This window comes from Miscanthus floridulus, unplaced genomic scaffold (assembly GCF_019320115.1).
Source record: "Miscanthus floridulus cultivar M001 unplaced genomic scaffold, ASM1932011v1 os_2028, whole genome shotgun sequence".
Taxonomy (NCBI): Eukaryota; Viridiplantae; Streptophyta; class Magnoliopsida; order Poales; family Poaceae; genus Miscanthus; species Miscanthus floridulus.
The window spans coordinates 370-28184 of NW_027098057.1; the positions used below are offsets into that span (position 1 = coordinate 370).

The following is a 27815-nucleotide window of genomic DNA, read 5'->3' on the forward strand; positions in this document are numbered from 1 at the left end:
CGTTCGGTTGTCACTTGACCATTGAGATCGAGCGATCAACATTTGAAGAGAGGGGACACGTGGCACGCATCGCGTGACCGGATGCTGAGGTCCAGCGTTCGGTCAATATGACCGGAGCGTCCGGTCACCCCGTGTTGTGCCCAGTGAAGGGGTACAGCGGCTCTATTTTGTGGGGGCTTCTATTTAAGCCCCATGGCCGGCTCAAGCTCACTCTCTTGGCCATTTACATTGACATAGCAACCTTGTGAGCTTAGCCAAAGCCCTCCCACTCATCTTCATCATTGATTCATCATCTTTGTGAGATTGGGAGAGAATCCAAGTGCATTGCTTGAATGTTTGCATCTAGAGGCACTTGGTGTTCGTATTTTACTGTGGGATTTGCTTGTTACACTTGGTGGTTGCCGCCACCTAGATGGCTTGGAGCAGCGAGGATCGTCGAGCGGAGGGTGGTGATTGTCTCCGGCTCCGATCGTGGTGATTGTGAGGGGTTCTAGACCTTTCCCCGCGGAGAGCCAAAAGGTACTCTAGTGAATTGCTCATGGCTTGTGTGATCCTCATCTTGTGTTGGTTATGCGGCACCCTATTGAGGGTTTGGCGTGTGATGCCAATTAGCTTGTGAACCTCCAAGTGAGTGAATCGCCACAACGAGGAGTAGCTTGCCGGCAAGCAAGTGAACCTTGGTAAAAATCATTGTGTTCATCATTTGATTTCAAGGTGATTGGTCTTCATTGGTATTCATTCTTGTGATTGATTGGCTCCTTCCTCGACACAACGGTATTAACAAATTGCTCACTCTCATTACTTTACCACAAACTAGGTGTCAAGCTCTTTAGTGTAGCTAGTTGTGAGAGCTTGTTAGTTTGGTTAGTGTGGTTGTTTAGTTAGCTTTTGAGAGCACACTAACTTAGTGTAGTGTCATAGCTATTGTGTGGATAGAAACTATATAAACTAGAATTGTGGTAGGTAGCTTGCTTTTTAGTAGGCTAGTGCAACAATTGCTTCGCCTCATAATTGTCTAACCGGTTGTTAAGTGTTGTTGTAGAAATTTTTAATAGGCTATTCACCCCCCCTCTAGCCATTAGGACCTTTCACCTATGCACCTGCAGGACGGTGCCACCAGGCCATGCCACACGGGCACTATACAACCTTCCAGATGCGTCAGAGCGCAAACAGTATTGTAGGCGCCGACGTTTGTCGTACTAGGCGAACACGGAGCCTACCAGATGTGTCCATACATAAATAGTATTGTAGCCACCGATGACCGTCTTGTACCCAACAGCGTGGGCAACAAGACTAGGTAGCACACGTATACACTCTCTTTCTTTATCTCTAACTTGTAAGGCCATCCCTTTCAACTATAAAAGGGGATGCGCTCTCTCCCAACAAAAAAAGGCTAGAGGACTCGAGCACTCAAGGACCTGAGAACTTGAATAGCTCAATAGCTCTAGAACTCAAAAGCTACACAGAGCATACGCTTCAATACCTAGCGCATGTTAGAGCACCCGTCACTCTCTTCCATTCGGTTCAGAGTCTGATCGGGCCTTTAACACCCCCTTCTTATTTCTACTTGTTTGTAACCCCACAATAAACTTTGAGCACCTAGGCTTAGGAATAAAGTCACCGACTGACTAAAACTGGACGTAGGGCACGTTGCCTGAACCAGTATAAATCCTATATCATTGAGTGCTAGGCCACATCCGATCACAACGCACGACAAAACTATAAATATTTACTTGTTGGTCATTTTTCGCACCGACAGTTTGCGCCGTCCGTGGGGAAGACGTCATGCGTTCACGCTTTTGATCATCAGATGGCCCACCTTTCCTCCATCTTCGGCATGGTGGGCTCGAGCGATATGATTCACTTTGGCTCGCTAGAGTTTCCGATGCTCCCATCTGTTGGGATGTGGGTTCCTCCTGTCTTTGAGCCGCTCCAGACTTTCTTCTTTGGAAGCCTAGACTTCATCGCCGACCAGCTTGGCGTACTCTGCCTCCGTGAGGAGACGCTCGTCCCGGTGTCTACTGGAGGTGGAGCGCCCTCCACCGGCCTCGGGCCACTCGACGACCTCAACATCGAGACACTTGCGCTTCACCTCGAGCCCATGTTGGGCTCAAACCCCACGATGAGTGATGTACATATTGTTCTTTACTCACCATTTAACACCTTCCATCGACTCTCCGGAGGGACCCCGCTATCCCCACCGTGACCATCGTGCGACCGGTTCCCTATGGCTTTGTGTCCCTCATGGACGTGTGCACGCAGGGGCTCCGAAGGATGCTGACGCCGCATCCTCTCATGTCTGAGTTAGTGGGAATGGCGGGCTATGCTCCCACCTCCTTCCATGACCTCATCGATGATGAGGTCGAAAGCGACGGCACCAGCATTGATGATGTCGTGGCACCTGGCCACCCTCTATCCCAGGAGTGCGCTATGGCGGATGCCTCAGGACAACCACCGGTGGTAGTGGAGTCTCTACAGACTCACACCCCTCTGGACCCCCGTGCGAAGGCCCTGGCACATGTGTAGGAGCATGGCAAGGAGTTACGACAAAGGCGGCAGAGCCAGCTGCCACCTGCACTAGCGCACTCGGTGCAGCACGCCACGCCACATGCGCATAACCCAGTGAGAAGCGCTCGGGGTCGCCCCTGTCAGGTCCAGCGTAACATCCTGGACAGAGGGAACGATCCCCTTAGTTTGCTTGGGCTAGCCAGAACATCGCTGCTATGGCGATGCTTCTGTGCCGGCCTCCCCGAGCCTATTGACCCCTAGGAGCAGGCAATCCACTGGAACCTTCGGGCGCTGGTGGAGACCGCCGCCGTTCAACAAGTGAAGAGCTTCGCTTCACGACGATGGCTCGTAGCTTCTTCCCGAAATAGGGGACTGGGGCTGAACCAGTCAAATTGCTCCGTCCACTCACCACTGCAGTTGTCGAGCGTGGGGCAGGAAGCCACGGCTGCACGGCAGCTCGACCCGGCGCCCGCTCCACACTGACCACCTGTGCGTGAACGGCTCGGGCCAAACCATGACGCTCGCAGCGGCATCAACAATCGACGCCACGCCCGGCACGATGATGACGTCCATCGAGTGGCGACGAGAGCAGGCGGCACGGGCCCTAGCCTGACCATCGAGGAGTGCGAGGACTCGCACCCCAGGCATGGTGGACGACCAAACGACCAGAGCCCTAGCCCGGATGGCCTAGGACCATGGGCCTTTGGTCGTCGCATCTAGAAAGCGTCGTTCCCACAACACTTCCGACTGCCCACCAACATCGCCAGGTACACCGGGGAGACGAACCCCGGTATATAGCTTGAAGTCTTTCGGCTCGCCTGTCAAGCCAGAGGAGTGGATGATTCCAGTACCTCCCCATCTGCGTGGAGGAGCATGTTTGAGCATGGCTCGAATTCCTTCCGCCTGACAGCATCCGCGACTGGGCGGATCTCAGGAGGGTCTTCGTCGAAAATTTCCAGGGGACGTATGTCGATCCTAGGAATTCCTAGGACCTCAAGAGTTGTCAACAGGAGCCCAACGAGTTCCTACAGATTACATCCATAGGTTCTCAAAGCGGAGCAATTCTCTTCCTGATGTCGTCGATGAATCTCCCTCTGAAACGATGAATCTCCCTCTCTGTCCCCTATATGGGAATCGATCTGTCATTCGATTTGATATGTGATTTGTTCATGCCCCCCTCTCTACGACGTGGATGAATCGATGTGTGATGTGTTGATCTCTCCCTCTCTCCACCTGCACAGGGCTCAACACGAATGTGGCCGGTGGCCATGGCACGGGCAGGGACTGACGGCATGGGCGGGGCTGCTATTTTCTTCTTTTTTTGTTTTGTGAAAATTGGTATCACTAGGTGAGCAACCAGTAGTAAATGGTCAGATCTATTATTGTAGATTGCTCATGCCTGATAAAAAAATCTGGCAATGAAGACCGGTTTGGAACCATCAGTAAATGTCATTTCTGGGGTAGTGTAATTAAGTTCAAAATGGTTTGACATACCAGTATATTAAAGCTACATTCTTTCTATGAATATTCTCCGTCCACCGTGCTCTTGCTGCTCGCTTGGGAGTTCATGGCTAGCTAGAACGTGCGTGGATGACCAGCCATCAGCGTACGGTACCTTGGCCATTCATTTTGCATCGAGATCTGGGCAGCTGATTGTATAGTGCTGCGCAGCTGATTTTGTAACTGTCTCTGCGTTGTGGTGCCTGCATGTAAAGCGTTTGTACCTGGAAGTGAATGTGCGTATGTGTTGCTTAGGTATATTGGCCGATGAGGCGATGAGTAGGAGTCTGGACCCTGGCGTCGAATTTCTTTTGTGGTGTGTGTGACCTGCAGAAAATGACATGAGTTACTGGTGGATGGCGGAAAGAACGACATTTGTGGCTAGCTAAGCTTATTGTTACGTGTCGGCAGCTGCAGCTCTGCGTTTAAAACGTGAAGCATATTGATGTCCAAAAATGAGTGGACAACATTCATTCCGTGCAACAAGTAATAGTAGTACTAAGCTAGTGGCAGCTAAACCATACATGGCAACTGAGGCAAAGATGGAGATTCAAGCAGCTCCACAGGACGAGGACGTGCATCACAGCAAGTAGGATAATCAACGACGAACTCGTTTGAGTAGCGCAATGATGGTCAGCGTACCCTACACCCACAGCATCGAAATAGTGTTAAGAGGCAAGTCGCTAAAGCAAGAGATTACCGATAAACAATATTAGACTGTAAAACTTTGTCAAACAACACTAGTAAGCAATTCGATGCGTTATCCGAATAGTTAGTTGGTAAAGAGACGTTGGTTGGTAAAACTGTATACCAACGCCATTTACAATGACTGAAAGGAGGAATCAGCAAAGATCTGTGCTGATGGATGGTATGTCAGTATATAGTGACTTACTGACTCTAACAAATTTGTTACTTTTGGGCTATGATATAGTAGCCGTAGACTAGTAGCTCATTTGGTCGAGTTCTTTACGGTGTCTATGACTATACAAATTATCATATGTTTCGCTAATTGTTCTTTCAATAATAGACGATATATCAGTCGACAGTGAAATAACGACTATGACACCATTGTTGATATTTACATTATTTTTTAATTGCGTGTTATAAGGATAGCTTATACACGTGGTACCTTATAAAGGTGAGATGAGAAGATGTGCGTGACTTGTATTGTATTTTGAAAAAAAATACAACCTTACACCATCGGCATTCAGGTGCCTACTTGCTGCTTTTGCTTGTTCCGTTAGGCCGATAATTCATAGAAAATAGTGTCAGCATTTATGATTTCAAAAAAGTATCCTCTCAAAATATAGTTCATAACTTATATAATGGTACATATTTAATATGATAAATATTAGTATTTTTTTATATAAATTTGGTTACACTAGTACAAAATATACAATCATTGTTGGTTCCTTTGGAACCGACAGTGATAATACATAACTACTGGTTCGTGGCTGATATTACAACCAGCAAGGATGGTGGGCTTCTACTACCAGATATTGCCACTAACAAATAATGATAGTATTACTGCCGGATTTTCACATTAGCTAGCAGTATTCCTAGTACTCAGACCAGAATTTCATCTCAATTCATATAAGTTCCTTCATGTCTGTCATGTCTCCCCCCCCCCCCCCCCCCCCCTATATCCTCTCCCTCCTGTTCCCCTTCTCTCCTACATCGTGGCAACGGCGGCCCTAGCAGAGACACGCTCCCTGGCACGCATGGCTGCGGCAGCAGCGTAGGTGCACGGCTACTGATACGGTGAATCTCCCTCTTTGTCCCCTAGATGGGAATCGATCTGTCATTCGATTTGATATGTGATTTGTTCATGTCCCCCTCTCTATGACGTGGATAAATCGATGTGTGATGTGTTGATCTCTCCCTCTCTCCACCTGCACAGGGCTCAACACGAATGTGGCCGGTGGCCACGGCATGGGCAGGGACTGACGGCACGGGCGGGGCTGCTATTTTCTTCTTTTTTTGTTTTGTGAAAATTGGTATCACTAGTGAGCAACCAGTAGTAAATGGTCAGATCTATTATTGTTGATTGCTCATTGCCTGATAAAAAAATCTGGCAATGAATACCGGTTTGGAACCGTCAGTAAATGCCGTTTCTAGGGTAGTGTAATTAAGTTCAAAATGATTTGACATACCACTATATTAAAGCTACATTCTTTCTATGAATATTCTCCGTTCACCGTGCTCTTGCTGCTCGCTTGGGAGTTCATGGCTAGCTAGAACGTGCGTGGATGACCAGCCATCAGCGTACGGTACCTTGGCCATTCATTTTGCATCGAGATCTGGGCAGCTGATTTTGTATAGTGCTGGGCAGCTGATTTTGTAACTGTCTCTGCGTTGTGGTGCCTGCATGTAAAGCGTTTGTACCTGGAAGTGAATGTACGTATGTGTTGCTTAGGTATATTGGCTGATGAGGCGATGAGTAGGAGTCTGGGCCCTGGCGTCGAATTTCTTTTGTGGTGTGTGTGACCTGCAGAAAATGACATGAGTTACTGGTGGATGGCGAAAAGAACGACATTAGTGGCTAGCTAAGCTTATTGTTACGTGTCGGCAGCTGCAGCTCTGCGTTTAAAACGTGAAGCATATTGATGTCCAAAAATGAGTGGACAACATTCATTCCGTGCAACAAGTAATAGTAGTACTAAACTAGTGGCAGCTAAACCATAGATTGCAACTGAGGCAAAGATGGAGATTCAAGCAGCTCCACAGGGCGAGGACGTGCATCACAGCAAGTACCACTCCACCCTGTGGGGTGACTTCTTCCTTCATCATGTCCCATGCCCTCCATTACAAGTATGTAGTTTTTTTTAGGGAAACAGGAGGGGTTGCTCCCTACTGAGCTTTATTAAAATTTTAAACTTTTGTACAGAGTATGGTAGGTACAGATCAAGACACAACGAAAGTTACAAAAAAAAAATCAATAAAATTACACAAAGTTGTCTAGCCATAATTATAACTGAAGACTTAAATCCCTCTTAGCTCCGAGCTGAACCCAAGCTAGTTCCTGTTTGAAGACCAATTTGCAAGTTTGCAGAGAGTGATTTTGATTCCCGAAGATTGCATCATTATGAGCAGACCAGATACCCCAGAACATTGCCACAATTATTTCCATGAAAAAAAGGTCTGTGAATGTGATTCCTAAACAGAGGGATTGTATCCAGCAAATTGCCTTGGATCAGATGTGGTAAACCTAGCATATTCTAGCATGACATGGCAAAAGAACATTCCAGGAAAAGATGATGCAAAGATTTTTCAGTATTCAGGTGACAGAGCACACAACTGTAACTTGGCAATTCCATATTTCTCGGGTCCTTGATTGCTTACCAAAAGAACACTTTCCTCTTTGGCACACAACTTGAATTCCAGAGCCACCTATATACAGGTGAGACTGTGATAGAACCCAGCAAATGTGAATAAGTTTTACTTGATGCAAACGTAGAAGATCCCCAAATATAACTCCAAGTGTCTTTATTATGATTAAGATGAATATCTTCCAACTCAGAGATCATTAGTTGGTACTGATCATGTGCTTCAACTGAAAGACGAAGATGGAAAAAGCCAGATTTATCTTCAGTGTCTATAAAATGCTGAACTGCCATAACCTTGAATTTGTCAAGCAACTTAAGAACATCCTTCCACCAAAAAGAACCCTTCCTATTATTCATTGGTATATTGACACTATTATAATGAGAATTCCAAACTAGTTGAACCCAAGGAATATCACATTTATTAAAGAAATTATGGAGGTGCTTAAGAAGCAAACTTTCATTCTGAATGTAAAGATCATGTACTCCTGGACCACCATTTTCTTTTGAATTACAGACAAGCTTCCATGCAGCTTTTGGTGGCTTTTTAGAGTTTAAATCAGATCCCCTCCACAAACAATGTTTTCTATATTTATCAATCTGTTTAATCACAGTCTTGGGCAAAAGATATGTACACATTGTGAAAGTTGGCAAAGCACTAATAACTGCATTAGTCATTTGCAATCTACCAGCTTGACTCAAGAAATAAGAAATGTTCACTAGTCTTCTTTCACACTTGGAGACCAAAGGCCAGAAGTCAGCCATTGTTGGTTTTGTGATACTTAAAGGCAAACCAAGATAAGTAAATGGTAAGGAGCCAATGGAGCAACCAAAAGTATTAGCTAATATATTAAGTTTCTGCTCATTAACATTAAAAGGCACCATCATGGACTTAGCATAATTGACTTTCGAACCAGTAGATTCTGCAATGGAGTTGAGAATAGCCTTTAAGAAAAAAAAAGTTGTCTTGCATCCCCTTGCATGAAGATTAGAGTGTCATCAGCATATTGAAGAATAGGGAAGTCTTAATCATGACGTAGGTCCACTGGTAAAGATAGAATCCCTTGTTGCTTAGCTGCATTTAGAATGGTCTGAAGGAAATTAGCTGCCAGAACAAAGAGTAGAGGTGATAAAGGGTTACCTTGACTAACTCCAAGCTTACAATGGAACACTTTACCAGGAACTCCATTTAGAAGAGCAGCAGAAGTACTAGATCTAAAAATCATTTTCATCCAAGTGATCCATCTATCAGGAAGCCCTTTATGCTGCATGATTTGAATCATAAGACAAGTATGTAGTTTGTTGAACACAACTCCATCCTCTCACTCCTTCTCTATTATTACTAGATTTTTTTAGATAATCCCAACTTAACATTAATGTTGTATAATCAGAGTGTGCTCAGTTACTATTTCTCTCTCCAATATCTTAGCTCACATTTGTGACTAAATAGCTATATAATCATGAGATGAAGAATATGCACATCGACAACCCCATAGAACAAAGGATTAATAATGTTCAACAACATTGGAACGAAGGCCAGGGTGTGGCTGAGTGGAGGAAAATCTGATAATTGACTTGGCCGCCCTCCTCCATAAGGTGGCTTATTAATTAGTATGCACTATACAGGAACCAGGATATGGACCTATCCCATTTTATATATAACTTGCTTTGTTTTAACATAACTATATGCTACGTACCCGTCTTCCTTATATGACTATATCCTTCTATAAGGCCAGCAACACTAGATCTTGATCTATCTCTCTTCGTCATCTTCGAGCCAATTTCCAACAGTTCCCAACAAAACATTCCGACAATATAATGTAATTCCAATATACATGTTGTTTTTATGTTACTATAGGATCAATCAATAGTGACAGACGCACGTACCATTGCTTGTGGGAGAAACAACTAGTAGAGAACTCAATTGTGGTGCACACAACTAGCACCTCTTTCTCTTTTACCTTAAACATATTTATAAAGCAATTTACATATTTTCCCAGATGATTTCACACTGCTATGAACACGTTCATATTGGTTTCTCTAGCTCACAACTGGCAACATTTATATGCAATTCCCATGAAAAGTGTTGCTATGAAATTCGCGTTTGTCTTAAGTAATATTTATATCCCTAAATAAGTTTATTATGAAAATATATTGAATGATCTAATGAAAGGGGCAGTTGTAAATCCCATTATGTTAGCTGGCCATGGCACGCAGACGCTGGCTACATTCAAATCCAATCTGCAGAGGACAAGGTCAGAAGCTCTTAGTAATTTTTATCATGTAAAATCAGTGGTTGGTGGAGCGTGTCAACGACACTGGCTGCATGTTAATTAACTTGCTAGTAGACGCCATCATGCCATATTAATCCCAGCGAACAATGGAACCTATTGGCCGGACATCAATCTAGTACTCACAAAATTAAAACTCTTAACGATACTAGCTAACCGGCGGCGGCATGGGAGATCATAAACAACATTACATAGTGCACATAGGTAATAGGTTACTGATGATGATCTGTAGTGTCGTGCAACCGCTTCGTGAGTCTATATAAAGCCAGTGATCTAGGCAATCTTCTCCAAGCAACTACCCACGGAGCCAGCAGCTCTCTAGAGCCTCTCCTGCTTCGCATTGATCTAACGGCCCCAGCAGCCACCCAGAGATGGCCACCAGCGGCCCCGTCCCTCTGGTCTCACAGGTGCAGCAGCGCAAGCCACAGACATACACCCCGAGCCCATGGGGTGACTTCTTCCTCCACCACATCCCATGCACTCCATCACAGGTACATGCTCCATATGCTACAAAACTAATTAAACATGTCATTTGGCTCTCATCACATCGCTGCAGGAAAAGGTGCCAAGACCGCCAACACTTTGTTTTATTTTGCATGACTGCTAAAATTCTAGGCTATATATGTAACTGGTCGATGTGTAGGGATCGATTATTATCAAGGGTGTGATTGATTGATTGAATATATCCCAACAAACCAAACCCACCAATAGGATACAAGTTCATGGTGATTTGTTGCCTATACTGCCTTTCTGAGCTAGTTCCGCCCATGCAAGAAAATTCTTCCTCAGCCTGGTTCACAGGATACGTATATATATAGAGAGAGGGATTTTGGACGTTTGCCTCAGGCCAGAATCACTGGACACTAGCTTCACCAGTTAATGTTATATTGGTGTTGATGAGCATATACAAAATGGACCAATGTTTTTCTAAAAACATATTAAGGAACAACATGATAAATAAACATCTCTCTATATATAAGAGGATATAGTTGCACCTTGATTTTTTTTAGATAATGGAACCATATGTTCCGGCTTCAGCACACATCTTGGAAGCAAAAATAAACATGGCTTTTGACTCTAAATTTTTGCACACATCTTGGATAAGCACCATGTGTTCATCCAGCCGTTGCAATGGAGCCCAAAATCATAGCCAGTATTGTCGCCCTGAAGAGTATTTGCAAAAATGTTTTTGGTTGACATTTATTAAACACCAAATCATTCCTTGTGAGCCAAATAACCCAACAAAGGGCCGCTGCACCTGTCAATAATAAGAGATTGTGTTTTTGTTGACCCAATTTAGACCAACCTCCAAACATATGGGCTATGTTCCTCGGTGGTCTCAAACCAAAAACCCAGTGAACCATACGCCATAGAGACTTAGCGACAATACAATCGAAGAATAAATGTTTTATGGTTTCCATGCTACTGCAAAAGCTGCAAACCTTACTACCATTCCAATTTCTTTTGGCCAGATTATCCTTGATGATGATCAATTTTTATCTCATGTAACATGTTCTCATGTGAGCAACCAAACACCGTCTCACATCGATCTGTGAGGCTAAGCAGGTAGCAACGAAACAAAGAGAAAATGCATACACCCAGCCTGGTTGAGCTGCTGACCTCCATCAACATCTAGGTGTCTCTTCAAGTATAATCTGGCTCATTGTGTTGTGTATATGAAAGGATTCGTTTGCACACTGACATTTACACTACAGAGAGATTAACTATAACATTAGAAATATCTTTACAGAGAGATTAACTATAACATTAGAAATATCTTTCTTGCAGTATTTGATGATGAAGGATAAGGTCAAAATAATGAAGGAGGAGGTGAAGAAAATGCTACTGGATGCTGATTCTTTTGATTTGTCTGATAAGTTAGTGTAACACCCGGTTTTAAAGACAAAGCCGAATGCACACCATATGTGAGCCCTGGTAATCAAACCTCACATATAGCTACAAATGAAGGGGCAGTATCAATTCACAATGCTTAATATATAGCGAACTTAGCAAAAGAGATAACCTTAGAAAGGAATCAACGGATAGACAACTCTGATCTTCGGGTGCAGACTTCACTCCCCTGGATCCAACTGACTGGTTGATCACAAGCCTACATCCTTCAGACTCTAGCAAACTGATATCCAGCCTGAGGTGTGGGGGAAATTGCAAGGGTGAGTCCATGTCGAACTCAGCAAATATAACAACAAGGTAGTGTATTCCATAACCACATGACCAATGAACATGAATAATCAATATCTTAAACAATTAACATAAATGATCATCTTAACAAGTAAAAGTCATCATCTCTTATGTAAGGGTTCCAAGGCCGCTCGTATCCGTGAGCACGGCTAGTATACCAGTTTATTAAACTCTGCGCAGAGGTGTACACTTTTACTGTGAGTCGTGATTTGCCCTTTCGCCCGAGGTGATCAGCCTCTTAACCCACTACCAAGGAAGGCTGGCAGGGTTCACTATGAAGCCTTTCAAAGGTTCCGTCTAACCGGGAAGGGCCACAGGGTCATCGGATATAGGAACCCTCCTTCCAAAAAAAAACAAAAAGGCCGCTTCCATAGCTAGGCTCAACAGGACAGAGGCTGTCCTATACCCAACTCGCAGTATCCTCTAAGCCGGCTAGAAAAAGACCTCATACTGAGCTAAAGCCAGAGCTATATAGCCCTCACAGCTGTACTGTAAGTCCCGGATGATCACTTACAAGACAAGTCCTTATGTTGCTAAAAAGTCATCTTGTTTATGTTTATAGCATATTCATTAATCAAGTTTCAAGATCATGGTCACAGAAAGAAAACCCAAGCTATACTTGCCTTAGTCTTGCTTTACACCCAAAGCAACTTGCTTCAGAAGCCTCACTCTATCTTCAATTCTGCAACTTCTGTAGCTTCGGTACTCAGCTTCTGATCACCGGCGCTTACCAACAATTCTGGTTCTACTTGCGGATCAAAGCACACCAACAAACATACAAGGAAACAAAGTAGACTAAGAACAGCAGAGCAAGAGCTTTAAAACAACGTGCTAAGAGAGTGCTCGTTGCTACGGTCAAAGAAACGCAAGAAACACCGATAACCGAACTATCTTTAAAAGAAACGACTAACGGAGTTTTAAATTATACAAGAAAAGAGATGACTACAAGCTCGATTAATTTTAGTTAAACAAAATCAGAGAGTGGTTATTAGTTCAGATTAGTCAAATCATAATTCAATTTAAAAGCCAAGTTAAATCTAGTCATATGTTACCTATCAATTTTGTTATATATTTAAGCAAATTAAACACTAACTTTGAAAAATAAAAGGACATGTGAAACACCTACTCAAACTACATATCATGCGGCTTAAGCTAAATAACTTATAACTCAAAAGTACATTGATGATAACAATTAATCATATTAATATTTATATATAAAATACCAAAGTATAAAACCTATATATTGATTTTTAGTTATGAAACTAGTTGCATGTATATATAAATTAAACCAACATGTTTAACTTTATATGGAAAAACATATTAAAGTCATTTTAAATTTACTTTACAAAAGAAATAAATATTTGAGAGCATCTACGTCTAATATATGTAATATGGTTAAACTAATCATATTTTAATGTATAAACTAGCATGTATTATTTAACCAAAATAAACTTTAGCTTTTCAAAATAAAAGAACATGTGAGAACCTCTAATAGAACTGTATCTGACGTCTTGTTAAACTAAGCAAACTTATAATACATATATATGACTTTTAAATTGGAAAACTAGTCGCAGGCATATTAATCCATTTAATATTCTATTTATAAAATTTACAAGCATGTAACATGATTAAAGTCATTGCTATCATATAGTTTACATCGGCATGGTCGCAACACAAAAAGAATGGAATTACAACTCTACGTTGCTTTTAATTAGAAAACAATTAAATTAGTACTAATCAAATTATATTTAAATCAATAAATTCATAATTGGGTGACATAAGATACGTTAGTGCTACTGCTTAGAGCGCGACTTTATGAAACTAACGCGACAAGAACTACTCGAACCGGATTTAAAACGAAGAAACGGAGTTTAAAGACTAGGTGGCAAACTCGTAATTACATCGTCTTGTACCTTGTGTCATCCTCCCGATCTGAGCCTGAGCATGGTGATGGCCTGCTGCTAACGTGCGCAGGGGGAGGGGCTTGGGCTGTTGCAGATCGTAGCTTCCTTGGCCATTGGAGAGGCTACTGCTGTCCTCGTAGGGAAAGGAAGGGCCTCAGTCTGGGATTTTTCATATAGAGAGGAATATGGATATCGACGAGCTCTGAAGACATAAGATGAACTGATATAAGAAGATAACTTTGCATTGATCTAGAAGGAAACGGGTAGAATTTTGAATAAAGAAATAATTGACGCATGATTGAGTATAAGTAGATGAGGCATGCATGTGTCAGCAGTAGTCAAAGGCATAGTGTAATTTTCCCAGCGAGGAAAGAAAATATGGAGATGTGCTCAAGATGATTGTATGTGTATATGTATTTTCATTGTATTTTCTGGATTTGTTTTTCTAAAGGAAAACGGCAAGAAAACAACATGTGATGTCATCAAGGCTAGATATGATGTCATGAAAGCTAAAGATATCATCAAAGCTAGGAACTGGAGAGAGCATGCTTGCACGGTGCAGTGCAACTATGGCCGGCGATGGAGCTAGCTTCGACCGAGTTCTATGAAAGGAACCTACATGCCTCGTTTTGCTATGGGACCAATACCGGGAGATTGAGGGGGCAAAGGAGCTTACATATAGGGGTTCTCGATGGTGGTAGACTGGTAGAGTCACGTCGCACCCGCAGAGGTCGCTCGGCGGAGCGGCGGCAGCTTCCTGCGATACATGGACTGCGGCGTGAGCAAAATAGAGAGGAAGAGGCCAAGAGAGGAGGTAAGAGCATCAGCAGCTTCGTCACCTCGACGTGGGGGCTCGGCTACGATGAGTTGCGAGAGTTGGAGACGCGGAGGACAGCAACGATCGATGCAGCGGTGGCGGACGTGGTCTGCTCGATCGGCGAGATCCCAAAACGAGCGGCAGAGCTAGATAGCTATAGTTAGGGCTAGGGGCGTCGGATCGTTGCAACAGTGAATCGAGCACGGCTGCGGTTGGCGTCGGCGTTGTGGGCTCTGGGATGGGGCGGCAACGAGCAGCGCGGCGGCGACGGCGACGGCGAGAGGAGAAAAATCAAATTTACTACACGAGGGATTTCCCCATGGTAGTTTTGGTGTGCTTTGCCCAAGGGGTTGGTTGGTATATATAGGAAGAAAACTCCCCACATCTACATCAACTAGCAATATGGTACTAATTGATGTTGCACCCTTCACCTTTACTAATAGGCCTAATTAATTATTAAAGCCCATTAGTAAATAAAGACATGGGCCTTTGGGCATGAGGAAATCTGAGATATTTCATTATTTTCGGAATTAATTAATTTCATGGATAAAATAATTCTAGAAAAGCCCAGCATTGAATTTTAAGCCACGAAAAATACTCCGAAGGCTCCGAAAATTCAGGGAAAATTCTCAGAGATAATTTAGAACAAGACGAACCCAAATAAAGTATTTGGAGCTCATGAAAAGATATTTTGGAGCATTTAAAAATTAGACTGTGCTCACAAACAAGTGAGAACAAGTTCCGGAAAAAGCCAAAGAAATTCCCGAGATATCCATGGAGATAGGTTGATGAATAGTGAGCAGGAAGGAGTGATTTGGATTTCATGGAAAATATTTTAGGATACTTCTCAAGCAAATATTAAGTCGGAAAACAAGGAATTTGATCGGTGAGAAAGACTAATAATTGCTGGAGAAAGAAGATCGACTTACTAAACGCATTTTTAAAATCTTTTCTCACAACATGAAATAAATCAACAACCAAGCATCACATCAAGCAATAGCTCGTCAAATTAATTTGGAAAAGCTTGAAAATTCACATTTTCCCTATAACTAAGCTCACGCTAGTTCAAACTAAGATTGGTAAATTTTATTCAAATATCAAAACATTTATTTTAATTAGTGTTTTCTATGCACAACCCAAAATTAGAAATTTTGGGGTGTGACAGTTAGACTGTATTGATACACTAGAACGGCTTGGATTGGATTATCACTATACCAAGGAGATTGATAAATTAATGTGCAATGTCTTGGAAGCTAGGGATCAAGATCTTGATCTTCTTACAACCTCAAATCTTTTCTATTTGCTTAGGAAGCATGGATATCATATTTCTTCTGGTAAGATTCCAGACATTTTATTTTGCTATTTAATTGTCGTATATTGCTTAGATGGAACTTCATATGACTTCAGAAGGACTTTTATGGTATACACACCTTCCACCGAAGCAACAAAGAGGTTTTTATTACTTCAAATAGTGTGGCGATACATATGCTCAAGTGTTAAATGTAGTATCTGCTTATAAAGATGACACAAGACAGCCTCCAACTGTTAGTTTCAAAGATGGTTTCTATTTTTTCTTAAAATAACAAAAATCTAGTTTAATCACTAAAGAATCATCTTAACTAATTTATTTTAGATTAGGTAAATATGTAAGTATCAGTTTATTTTTTAAAATGTTATCTATTAGTTAATGGTCTATTTAGACTTTTTTTGAGGCAAAAACTGTGGGGGAGATCTATTTAGATTTATTTTGAACTTACTTATTTTTTTCTACTATTTTATTCCTTGTACTGAAACTTGAAGAAGATGAACGAATAAGATTCAAATAACTATGAAAAGAGCATAGCATATAGATAACATCTTTAGAAAAAAAATTTGTGCAACTTTCACATTTCTCTGATTTAAGATACAAAACTACTTACTAATTTTTAGAGGTTAAACAAGAATTTTTTTTATTTTCAAAAAATAGAAAACCACATTTGAAACAAGAGAGAGGACCAAATTTGCTCAATTTTGGTAGTTGGAGAGCATCCTGTACCCAGTTTCATCTTTCAAAGTTGAAAATCGAACTACCGTTCAAGTTGAAGACTAAACAATGGACTTTATACTATTATTCTGTCACTGCCGTCTCTTACAATTGTTTCATAGTCCATACTTCTGGCCATCAATATAATTGATGTCTCATGTGTTTTTAATGTCACAGATGTATTTTTGAAGTTCAGAGATGACAAAGGAAATATTGTAACAGATGATGCAGGATGTTTATTGAGAATGTATGAAGCAGCACATCTTAGAGTGAAAGGGGAAGAAGTGCTTGACAATATTCTTATTTTCACCAAGAGTCAGCTTCAGTATATTGTAGACGATCTCGAACCACAATTGAAAGAAGTGAAATATGCATTGGAAACACCTCTTTTGAGAAGACTCAAAAGAGTACAAGCGAGGCAATATATCTCAATATACGAGAAAAATACTACACACAATAATATGCTCCTAGAGTTTTCAAAGTTAGACTTCAACATTTTGCTAACCCTATATTGTGAGGAGCTAAAAGATCTTACACTGTAAGAGCCATCATTAATAGCATAGTGATGTTGTACTAAGTTCTCTCATTACCATTATTTCTAGATATCTTCTCATGCCCTATATATATTTACAGCTGGTGGAAAGAGTTCCAAACACATGCTAACACGTCAATCTACACACGAGATAGGATGGTGGAGATGCATTTCTTGATGATGGGAGTATTCTTTGAGCCCCAATATTCCTATTCACGAAAGATGCTTACACAATTGATTATGATTGTGTCTGTACTCGATGACTTGTATGACAATCATTGCACCACAGAAGAAGGCAATGTCTTCACTGCAGCACTGCAAAGGTTTGCAACACTTCTGTCCATATTCATCATGTTGCTTATAGGGTAATAAATTTATATAGTCCTAATTATTTATTTGTATGGAAAGCTCATGTCTCTAGAAGTTCTATTTTCAATACATAATGTTAATATAATCATAAGTTTCATAAATGACAGGTGGGATGAAGAAGCAGTAGAGCAATGCCCAACATACTTGAGGACTTTATATATAAATATACTTACCACCGTAAAAGCCATTGAGGAGGGGTTGAATCTTCAAAACAACAAACATGCCAAGTTGGTTAAAGGACTCACTAGTAGAGAACAGACCTTTGATCCTCGACCAAAATGGGCTCTAGTCCCGGAATTTTTTGCCCCCGGGACTAGAAATACCTTTACTCCCGGTTGGAGGCTCCAACCGGGACTAAAGGTCCCTGCCCAACGGCTACTGCGCCAGACAGAGGTGGCAGGGACCTTTAGTCCCGGTTGGAGCCACCAACCGGGACTAAAGGTATACTTTTACTCCCGGTTGGGGGCTCCAACCGGGAGTAAAGGTCTACTCCCGGGCCGTGGCTGCGCCCGGGGTTGGAAAGTTACCTTTAGTCCCGGTTGGATCCATCAACCGGGACTAAATGTTCTCCCTTTATAAATCGGCCGTCTCCTCCTTCCTCCCGGCCCCGAGCCCGAGCTCAGCACATTTTGAAGCTCACTGCAGTAGTGTTCTTGCTTCCTCCCTCCCTCCATTGTTCCTCCATCCATTCTTCGATTCCTCCATCGATTTCTTCGATTCCTCAGTCGATTCTTCAGTTGTAAAGGTTACCAATCTCATACTCTCATTTTTTACCATTATCTTATGCCGTTTTGTTCACTATATATATTTATGGTTCTTTATTGTGGTTTTTTTCATTTGTAAGCAATTTGAGCTCAAAATCACTTCAAGCTTGTATATTTACATGAAAAAAGGTTAAAGTATATATAAATATAAATTTAGAAAATAGTTAGAAAATTATAGCAAATCCTTACTAGTTGAACTTGCGGACCGTGTTCAGGTCGGCGAGGATGTTCTCTACCGAGCGGTAACGGACGTCAAGGAGGAGCTTTGATTCTACGAGGGAGAGCGACAACGGTCGTGGAAGACCGTGTTCCCTTCCTCGTAGAATCGGAGCTCTTCCTTGACCAAGTACGGTGTCGTTCGGTGGAGAAATGCTCGCCGAGCTGATCATGTAAGCAAGGTCAACTAGTACGGATGGTTATTTATTCACATGTCCCGATATCGTCGCAGTAGTCTGTCAATCACCGTACCTAAACGTAGTATATATAAATATAAAGTTAGAAAATAGTTAGAAAATTATAGCAAATCCTTACTAGTTGAACTTGCGGACCGTGTTCAGGTCGGCGAGGATGTTCTCTGCCGAGCGGTAACGGACGTCAAGGAGGAGCTTTGATTCTACGAGGGAGAGCGACAACGGTCGTGGAAGACCGTGTTCCCTTCCTCGTAGAATCGGAGCTCTTCCTTGACCAAGTATGGTGCCGTCCGGTGGAGACATGCTCGCCGAGCTGATCACGTAAGCAAGGTCAACTAGTACGGATGGTTATTTATTCACATGTCCCGATATCGTCGCAGTAGTCTATTAATCACCGTACCTAAACGTAGTAGTCTGTTATGTGTGTACATTCCCATTCTTCTGTTAATTTGCGGAAATATCATATGAATTACTTACCTGCCGCAGTAAAAGACGAGAACACAATGACCATTAAAAATATCACTGTTTAGAGATCTAGATAATTTTATAGTTTGTTAATTTTATTTGTTTATAAAAGGAGAAATTGATAGTGTATTAAAAAATGAGTATAGAGAGTAGATGGCAACTGCTTCCGGGTCCTCGGCCTCTCATGGGTTTCCAAAGCGACTTAGGCCGGGCCTTCCTCTCATTCCATGCGGCAAGTGTCGTGATGAGACGAAGATTGTGATGGAGTACCGAGTGAAGAAGGAGGGTCCCAACAAGGATCGTATCTTCTACAAGTGTCCGGATCGCAATGTGAGTTATTTTATCGTATTTAATGATTATGGTTAGTTTATACCTATTTTCATGATGGTTGTGATTAAAGTTCTAATTTTTTGTTTTAATTTCAGTGGGATGGCAGTGGACGATGTTCAGGCTTCTACTGGGAGGAAGAGTATGTTGAACTCGTGCAAAAATATCTTGCACAACAGGCAGATACGGCGGCTAATGAGGCAGTGATCCAGCCGAAGAAGCCCAAAGATGTTGCACAATCGGGGGATCTGTCTGTTTTAGTTGAGATTGGTTGTGAAATCCTTGTGCTCCTGAAATGTATTTTAGCTTTAGTTCTTTTAGTGGTAGTTGGGATTGTCTACATTGTAGCGATGCTTTCATAAATTTGTATCTTTTGTGGTGGCACGCATGTTGTATAAATAATTAATTATGATCTAGGTTTTAATATGATATTTATGTCATGTAATGCAGATGAGCCGTTATTGGATGTATAATGCTGATCGCCGCTCCCAAGAGTTCATTGACGGCGTGCATTCTTTGTTACGTGCGGCCGAGGCAAACAAACGCGACGGTTTCATGTGCTGCCCATGTGCCATATGTAAGAATACGGTGGAATATCCTTGCTCAAGGACTCTTCATTCACACTTGTTCAAGTCGGGTTTCATGCCAAACTATATTTGTTGGGCAAAGCACGGAGAAACTGGTGTTGTAATGGAAGAAGGTGAAGAAGAACAATGGGACGACAATGATATTATTCCTGATGGTGCGTGCTTCAATGATACTGCAATGGGAGAAGCTGAAGAAGAGGTAGCCGCAGAAGATGAGCCAGCTGATGATCTTTGTCAGGTCATTCGTGATGCACAAAGAGAATGTGAAAGTGAAAAGGAGAAGATCAAGTTCGAGCGGATGCTAGAAGATCACAAGAAATTATTGTACCCAACTTGTGATGCAGGGCAGAAAAAATTGGGAACCACACTAGAATTGCTGCAATGGAAGGCAAAGAATGGTGTATCTGACAAGGGATTTGGAGAGTTACTAAAAATCCAAAAGAAGATGCTTCCGAAGTACAATGAATTGCCCGCCACTACCTACGAAGCAAAACAAGTTGTCTGTCCTATGGGGCTAGAAATAGAGAAGATACATGCATATCCTAATGACTGCATCCTATACCGTGGCAAAGAGTACGAGAAATTGGATGCATGCCCGGTATGCCATGCGTCGCGGTATAAGATTAGGCGAGATGACCCTGGTGATGTTGAGGGCGAACGTCCGCGTAAGAAAATCCCTGCCAAGGTGATGTGGTATGCTCCTATAATACCACGCTTGAAATGTCTGTTCAGAAACAAAGAACATGCAAAATTGTTACGATGGCACAAAGAAGACCGTAAGGTAGACAATATGTTGAGACACCCTGCTGATGGGTCCCAGTGGAGAGCAATCGACAGAGAATTCCCGGAGTTTGCAAATGACGCAAGAAACTTAAGGTTTGCTTTAAGTACAGATGGTATCAATCCTTTTGGAGAGCAGAACAGTAGTCATAGCACTTGGCCTGTTACTCTAAGTATCTACAACATTCCTCCTTGGTTATGCATGAAGCGGAAGTTCATTATGATGCCTGTGCTCATCCAAGGCCCAAAGCAACCTGGCAATGACATCGATGTGTACCTGAGACCACTTATTGACGAACTTCTCATTTTGTGGAATAAAGAAGGTGTACGTGTGTGGGATGAGTACAAACAGGAACACTTTGATCTGCGAGCATTGTTGTTCGTAACAATCAATGATTGGCCTGCTCTAAGTAATCTTTCAGGACAGTCAAACAAGGGATATAATGCATGCACACACTGCTTCGGTGATATTAGAGGTGTATTCTTGAAAAAATGTCGAAAGGTCGTGTACCTTGGCCATCGTCGATTTCTTCCTGCAAATCACCCCGTAAGAAAGAAAGGTAAGCATTTTAAAGGGAAGGCAGACCACCTGACCAAGCCTCGCAACCGAACCGGTGAGGATGTACTCGATATGGTCAATGATGTGAAAGTCGTCTTTGGAAAAGGACATGGAAGCCAACCTATTCCGAAAGACGCTAACGGTCACGCACCCATGTGGAAGAAAAAGTCCATATTTTGGGACCTACCCTATTGGCAAGTCCTGAAGGTCCGTAGCTCGATCGACGTGATGCACCTGACGAAGAATCTTTGTGTGAACCTGCTAGACTTTATGGGTGTGTATGGAAAGCCTAAGGACACATTTGAAGCACGACAGGACCTGCGTTGTTTGAGAGAAAGAGACAACCTGCATCCAGAGAAGACAGATGATGGACGCCATTACTTACGTCCTGCTAGCTACACTCTAAGCAAAGAGGAGAAGGAAATCATGTTTGAATGCTTAAACAACATCAAGGTACCATCTGGATTCTCCTCGAATATAAAGGGTATTATAAATGTGCCAGAGAAGAAATTCTGTAACTTAAAGTCCCATGACTGTCACGTTCTCATGACGCAATTACTTCCAGTTGCATTAAGAGGAATTCTACCTCCAAATGTACGTCTAGCCACCATAAAGCTATGTGCATTCCTCAATGCAATTTCTCAGAAGGCAATTGATCCAACTGATCTAGCTAAACTACAGAATGATGTGGTTCAATGTCTCGTCAGCTTTGAGTTAGTGTTCCCTCCTTCCTTCTTTGATATTATGACACACCTCCTAGTTCACCTAGTCAAGGAGATTTTCACTCTCGGTCTTGTGTTCCTACACAACATGTTCCCCTTAGAGAGATTCATGGGAGTCTTGAAGAAATATGTTCACAACCGTGCTCGCCCAGAAGGAAGCATCGCCAAGGGCTATGGAACAGAAGAGGTCATTGAGTTCTGTGTTGACTTTATTCCCGACCTTGACTCGATTGGTGTTCCTGAATCAAGACATGAGGGGAGACTAAGCGGAAAGGGGACACTAGGGAGGAAAACATATATTGGTACGGATGATGATTATTTCAATAAAGCGCACTACACAGTTCTACAGAACTCCTCTTTGGTAGATCCGTATATTGAGACACACAAGGATCTCTTACGATCTGAGTTTCCAGGGAAGACTGAAGCTTGGATTACGCATAAGCACATGGAAACTTTCGGCGGTTGGTTGCGAAAAAAATGTCAAGGTGATGAGAGCATCCATGAGCAACTGTATTTATTGGCTATGCAACCATCATGGCATATCGTCACATACAAAGGGTACGAGATAAATGGGAACATATTCTACACAGTAGCCCAAGATAAAAGGAGTACCAACCAAAACAGTGGTGTCCGCATAGATGCCACAGACCCGAATGGGAATAAGCAGACATATTATGGATGCATAGATGAAATATGGGAACTAGAATATGCACCTACTTTGAAGATCCCATTGTTCAAGTGCCAATGGGTCAAGGTGACCGGAGGCGGGGTAACAGTAGACAACGAGTATGGAATGACAACAGTAGACCTTAGTAATATTGGGTACAAAGACGAACCATTCGTCCTTGCCAAGGATGTGAATCAGGTGTTCTATGTCAATGATATGTCTACCAAACCAAAAAGAGGGAAAAACGATAATGACTCAACCAAAGAGCCAAAGCGCCACATAGTTCTTTCAGGGAAAAGAGTCATCGTGGGAATTGAGGATAAGTCGGACATGTCAGAAGAATATGAAAAGGATGACCGAATTCCGCCCTTCAAAGTGAACAAAGACCCTAGCATCTTGGTAAATGATGAGGACACTCCATGGTTACGAAGCGATCATAACCAAGGGACATACGTAAAGAAGAAGTTCACTGCTGTGCCCACTTGATGATATAGTGATTTGATATAGTGTGTGTTTGAGATATTATGTAATAATTGTGAATTCAGATGTTTATTATGTCATGTTTCAAATTAAATCAATGTTTGATTTGGTGGGATTTCTCTCTCAAAAAGGTAAATTAGGATACTGAGTGATGAAAAATTAAAATATTAACGTTAAAATGATGTGAAAACAAATTTCCTGTCCAAAACCAATAATTTTAATAATTTTAATTAAACACTACATTTTTGCATTAACGAAATAATAAATATTAGTTACATTATGTTTTATAATTCTAACAAAAAATAAAAAAAGTTAGGTTATCGATTTTTCCTATGTGCAATAAACAAAAATAAAATTCATATTTTTAACAAAATAATTTTATGCCTTTTATTTAATTTACTATGTATTTAATAAAAACTATTGCATTTCTATTGTATTTAACAAGACTATTGCTTAAAACAGGCGGGAAACGAAACTGCAGGCCACCTTTACTCCCGGGTGGGAAGCCCACCCGGGAGTAAAGGTGGGCTGCAGTTTCGTGGCCCGCCAAAAAAAAGCCTTTACTCCCGGTTGGTAATACGCACCGGGAGTAAAGGGTTTTTACTCCCGATTGGTGGCTGGCACCGGGAGTAATTCTCTCTACTATATAACCTCCGGCGCCTGGCGCAGATCGATCCGCTCGTCTTCTTCCTCGTCGAACACCGCCGCCCTCTTCTTCCTCACGCCGCGTCCGTTCGCCTTCTGTGACACCGGCGCCGCCGTCTTCTTCCTCGTGCGGCCTCCACCGCGCGCGCCCGTGCCCCTCCTCCGCGCTTGCCCGTGGCCCTCCACCGCGCCCTCCTCCACGCCCGAGGCCCTCCACCGCACGTTGCCCCACCGCGCCGGCCCGAGGCCCTCCAGTACACTGCCGAGCTTGATCGAGGTGATATATTCGTCGATCTCTTTGTACATTCGTCCGAGCCCTCCACTGCCGAGTTATAGATCACGTCGAAAACTACAACTTTGGTGTAAGCCATGTCAACGGTCGAGGTCGATTGAAAATTCCAAATTTTGAATCACAAAATCTAGAAACTAAAAATGAATATTTGGAACTCTAAATGATTTTAAATAAAAACATATCTTAAGGCAAGTTTTGAATATTTGGATATTATATGGATAAATTAGCAAGTTTGATTAGAGTGTCAAAAACTGCATTTTATGGTACAAAAATACATTTTAAGATCACTGGGACCTAAACTCATGACAAGTATAATTAAGGATCACCAATGAAATTACTTTAGAAATTAATTAGATCGATGTAAATCCATGGCTTGTATAATAAACACGCTATATATTATTTGGAAACAACGCTACGAACCATCCGCTAATGAACTTTCGTTACAAACTCCTCAGGATGGCAACCATTGTCGTTGTCACTAAAGCTGAAAATGATCCAGCCCATCAACCGCCATATATTCATCACTATATGATATGCCATTATTTCAAGATGCAGTTTCAATAGAAGAATTTTTTCTATCTTCATAGATCAATGTTTGTTAACAAAATTTTATCCAAATATATTCATGTAGGGTCTTTTTTTTGAAGGATTTGTTGTAGGATATATAATGGTCAAATAGGAACTCAATTTTGATACCCAGTTTGTAAACTAAGCGTTTTTTAGTTTATCAAAAATATCACATGTGATGATGTTAGCAGTTTTTGTTGGACTTGCATGCATGGCTACAGACAAATGAAGGAAAACTTCAATGTTTCTTCATTTGTGAACTTTGAATATACAGATATAATATATTAATGTTGCTAAAGTAATATGAGCATTACATATTTTTTTCCGGGAAGACTATCTTCAAACTTTATATCATAGCATCAGAGATCGCCTGTAGAAGAAGAAAATAAATTCTTATCATTTCGGAAATAGTAATGGTTATATGAGCAATAAGACACATATACTTACATTTCATAATGACTTATACTTACATTATTAACATAGAATTTTCTCATATGATGAATGACTACATGGTTCACATGGTACATAGGATCACAACATCACGCACCGACACCGCCCCGGCCCGCCTCACGTCGTCGTCGTCGTCAGCCACCGCGCCGACACATATATATACGTCATTTGTATTCATATGCATTTCGTCCATGCGTTTCTATGTATACGGCGGAGCACCGCCGCCCTCGTTCACCCATGTGTACAGACATATATACGGCGGAGTGGAGCACCGCCACTCTTGTCACACCGCCCTTTCTCGTGCCCTAATTCGCCCTAGTACCGACGTAGTTCGTCCTAGTGTGGCGAATTGCGTCCGTGATCGAGGGGCAAGATTTAACAATGCATATTGTTTGTAGATTTTACACATGTAATAAGCAAAGATTTGACGTACTATATATTGGTTTTGTTTTTTGAAGCTAGATGGCCGACCCGAGAAATATGGATGAGGAGGAGTTGATGATGAATTTGATCAACACTGGCACTCAAGTTGCCGGCGATGATGGTGCTAAAAATAACGTGCAAGAGGATGTAGATGACGGGAGTCAGTACTTAGCTCTTGAACAAAATGAGCAACAACATATTGGCCAAGTATATATTTTTTATTATTAGCTATATATATATATTATCATATGTCTTATGTGTGCTCATGACATTAAAAATAATGTTTATGTTTTGTAGCCCTCTGGATCAACATCAACAACTACAACGAAGAGTAAAAATGTTCGAGGTCCCAAAAAGCCATTGGAGGGTCGCTTCATCATCTCGGAGTTCAATGTGGATACAGGAGAACCGGGGGGCCGAATAAAATGAAATTTGTGCACCACTGTGGTTACCTTGTACGGGACCGGCTCCCGATTAGTACCCGTGAATGGAAGAAGAAGACCAATGCTCCTCATATCAGTTTTGTCTCCGATCGTGACAAGGCGTTAATTTGGAATGATGTCTTGGTACATTTCACGCTCCAAACAGATGGTTATGATGATATAATAGATGGTGATGAATTGAAGGAGCGAGTTAGGGATTGGGCAATGAAGAAGATGGCCACCCAGTTTCAGACTTGGAAGAAACACCTATACACGATGTATGTCAAGAAGAACATAGCACCAGATTTTACTGTCCCAGGCCCGATCTCAAAGCAGAGGCCCTATTGGGATGAGTTTGTACAGTACAAGACTTCAGAAGAGGGTGTGAGTCGGGTGATAAAGAACCAACGTAATGCCCAACAGAAGACATACCACCATACCTTGGGATCAGGTGGCTACCCGACTGCCATTAAGAAGTGGAACAAAATGGAAGCAGACCTTCTTGCCAAGGGTATCAGACCAGAATCACTCGAGTAGGGAGAACGTGCAAAGAATTGGTTTTTCGCTCATGGGGGAACACTAGACCAGGAGACAGGGAAGTGCGTTTATGGCGCAAGACTGCAAGAAGCAGCAGAAAGATTGTTTTATGCTCAGAGAGCTACTGCTAGTGGTGCGTTCAGGCCCAACAGAGAGAAGGATGAGCTGACATACGCCATCGGGACTATTGAACATGGTGGCCGAACTAGAGGCAAAGGAAGTGTCTCGTGGGAGCATGGATTCCCTCAAGACAGACCTTCCTACAGAAGTCGCCAGAGAAAGAAGGAAGAAGAGGCACAGCGGCTCCAGAGGTTGGAGGAAGCGGTGCGTGAAGCACAGGAGCGGGAAAAAAACCTTGAAGCGAGAATGCAGGAGGAAATCAAAAGGCAAGTGCAAATAGCAGTGAGTGCAAGTAAGCAGGCATCAGAGCCAGGAATCAACATTAGCCAATCTGTTCAGTTGAAAAGCAGCTGCGCTTCCACGGAGATACCAAATCAAGGGGACACAGGACTGCGCTTCCCTGTGGATGACGTCACTGAACCTTGTACAACATGTGAGCTACACATTCCGAAGGAGAATTCCACAATCAAGGTGGCTATCGGTCTTGTTAATCCTATCGACCGAACCAAGACACCAAGGATTCATGGGAATATAATCCAAGAAGGATATGCTACCATCTTGGTAGATAAAGCTAAAAAAGGTTTTAGTGATTTGCCTCTTGACATTCCTGGAGGTGATGGCGAGAAGACTCTAGGAGAAGTGGAGAAGACATTCATTCTATGGCGCAAGCGCTACATCATCATTCCAGGGATGTCGGCTCCACCTCCTCCTGAACTACCTCACCATAGGTACGTGCGGATGAAAACACTACATCATTAATTTGTATTGGCTTAAATAATTAACAATCTGCTCATAATAATATGTCATTCCTTTTTTTGTAGCAGATCCTCCCCCAACCTAAATCCAATTGTTCAATCGCCAGATCATCATAGTGCTCTGTACGATGACATTGTGTTGGAAGACGAGGCTGCATCCACACCCTCTCCAAGGAGGTCTCCAACGCCGCAGCCACCACCTCCAAGGAGGTCTCCAACGCCGCTGCCAACACCTCCAAGGAGGTCTCCAACGCCTCCCCACCCCCGCCTACCAAGAAGCCTAGCAAGAGGCCAGCCCCTCAAACGAAGAACCAGTCCCCGCCTGCAAAGAAAGCCACCGTGAAACCAAGGGCTATTCCCAAAATAATATCTGAAGA

The 27815-nt window shown here is 42.4% G+C and overlaps 1 protein-coding gene across 1 annotated transcript; it reads left to right on the forward strand.

Annotated features, from left to right (window-relative positions):
* Positions 1-1837: 1837 nt before the first annotated feature.
* On the forward strand, positions 1838-17713 carry LOC136534546 ((E)-beta-caryophyllene synthase-like; the record flags this gene model as incomplete). The annotated part of the gene is made up of 8 exons (XM_066526962.1): positions 1838-2131; positions 2263-2460; positions 6694-6819; positions 11411-11503; positions 15708-15876; positions 16743-17103; positions 17199-17420; positions 17574-17713. Coding segments are annotated over exons 1-8 (1603 nt in total), but the record flags the coding sequence as incomplete, so codon positions are not given.
* Positions 17714-27815: the final 10102 nt, after the last annotated feature.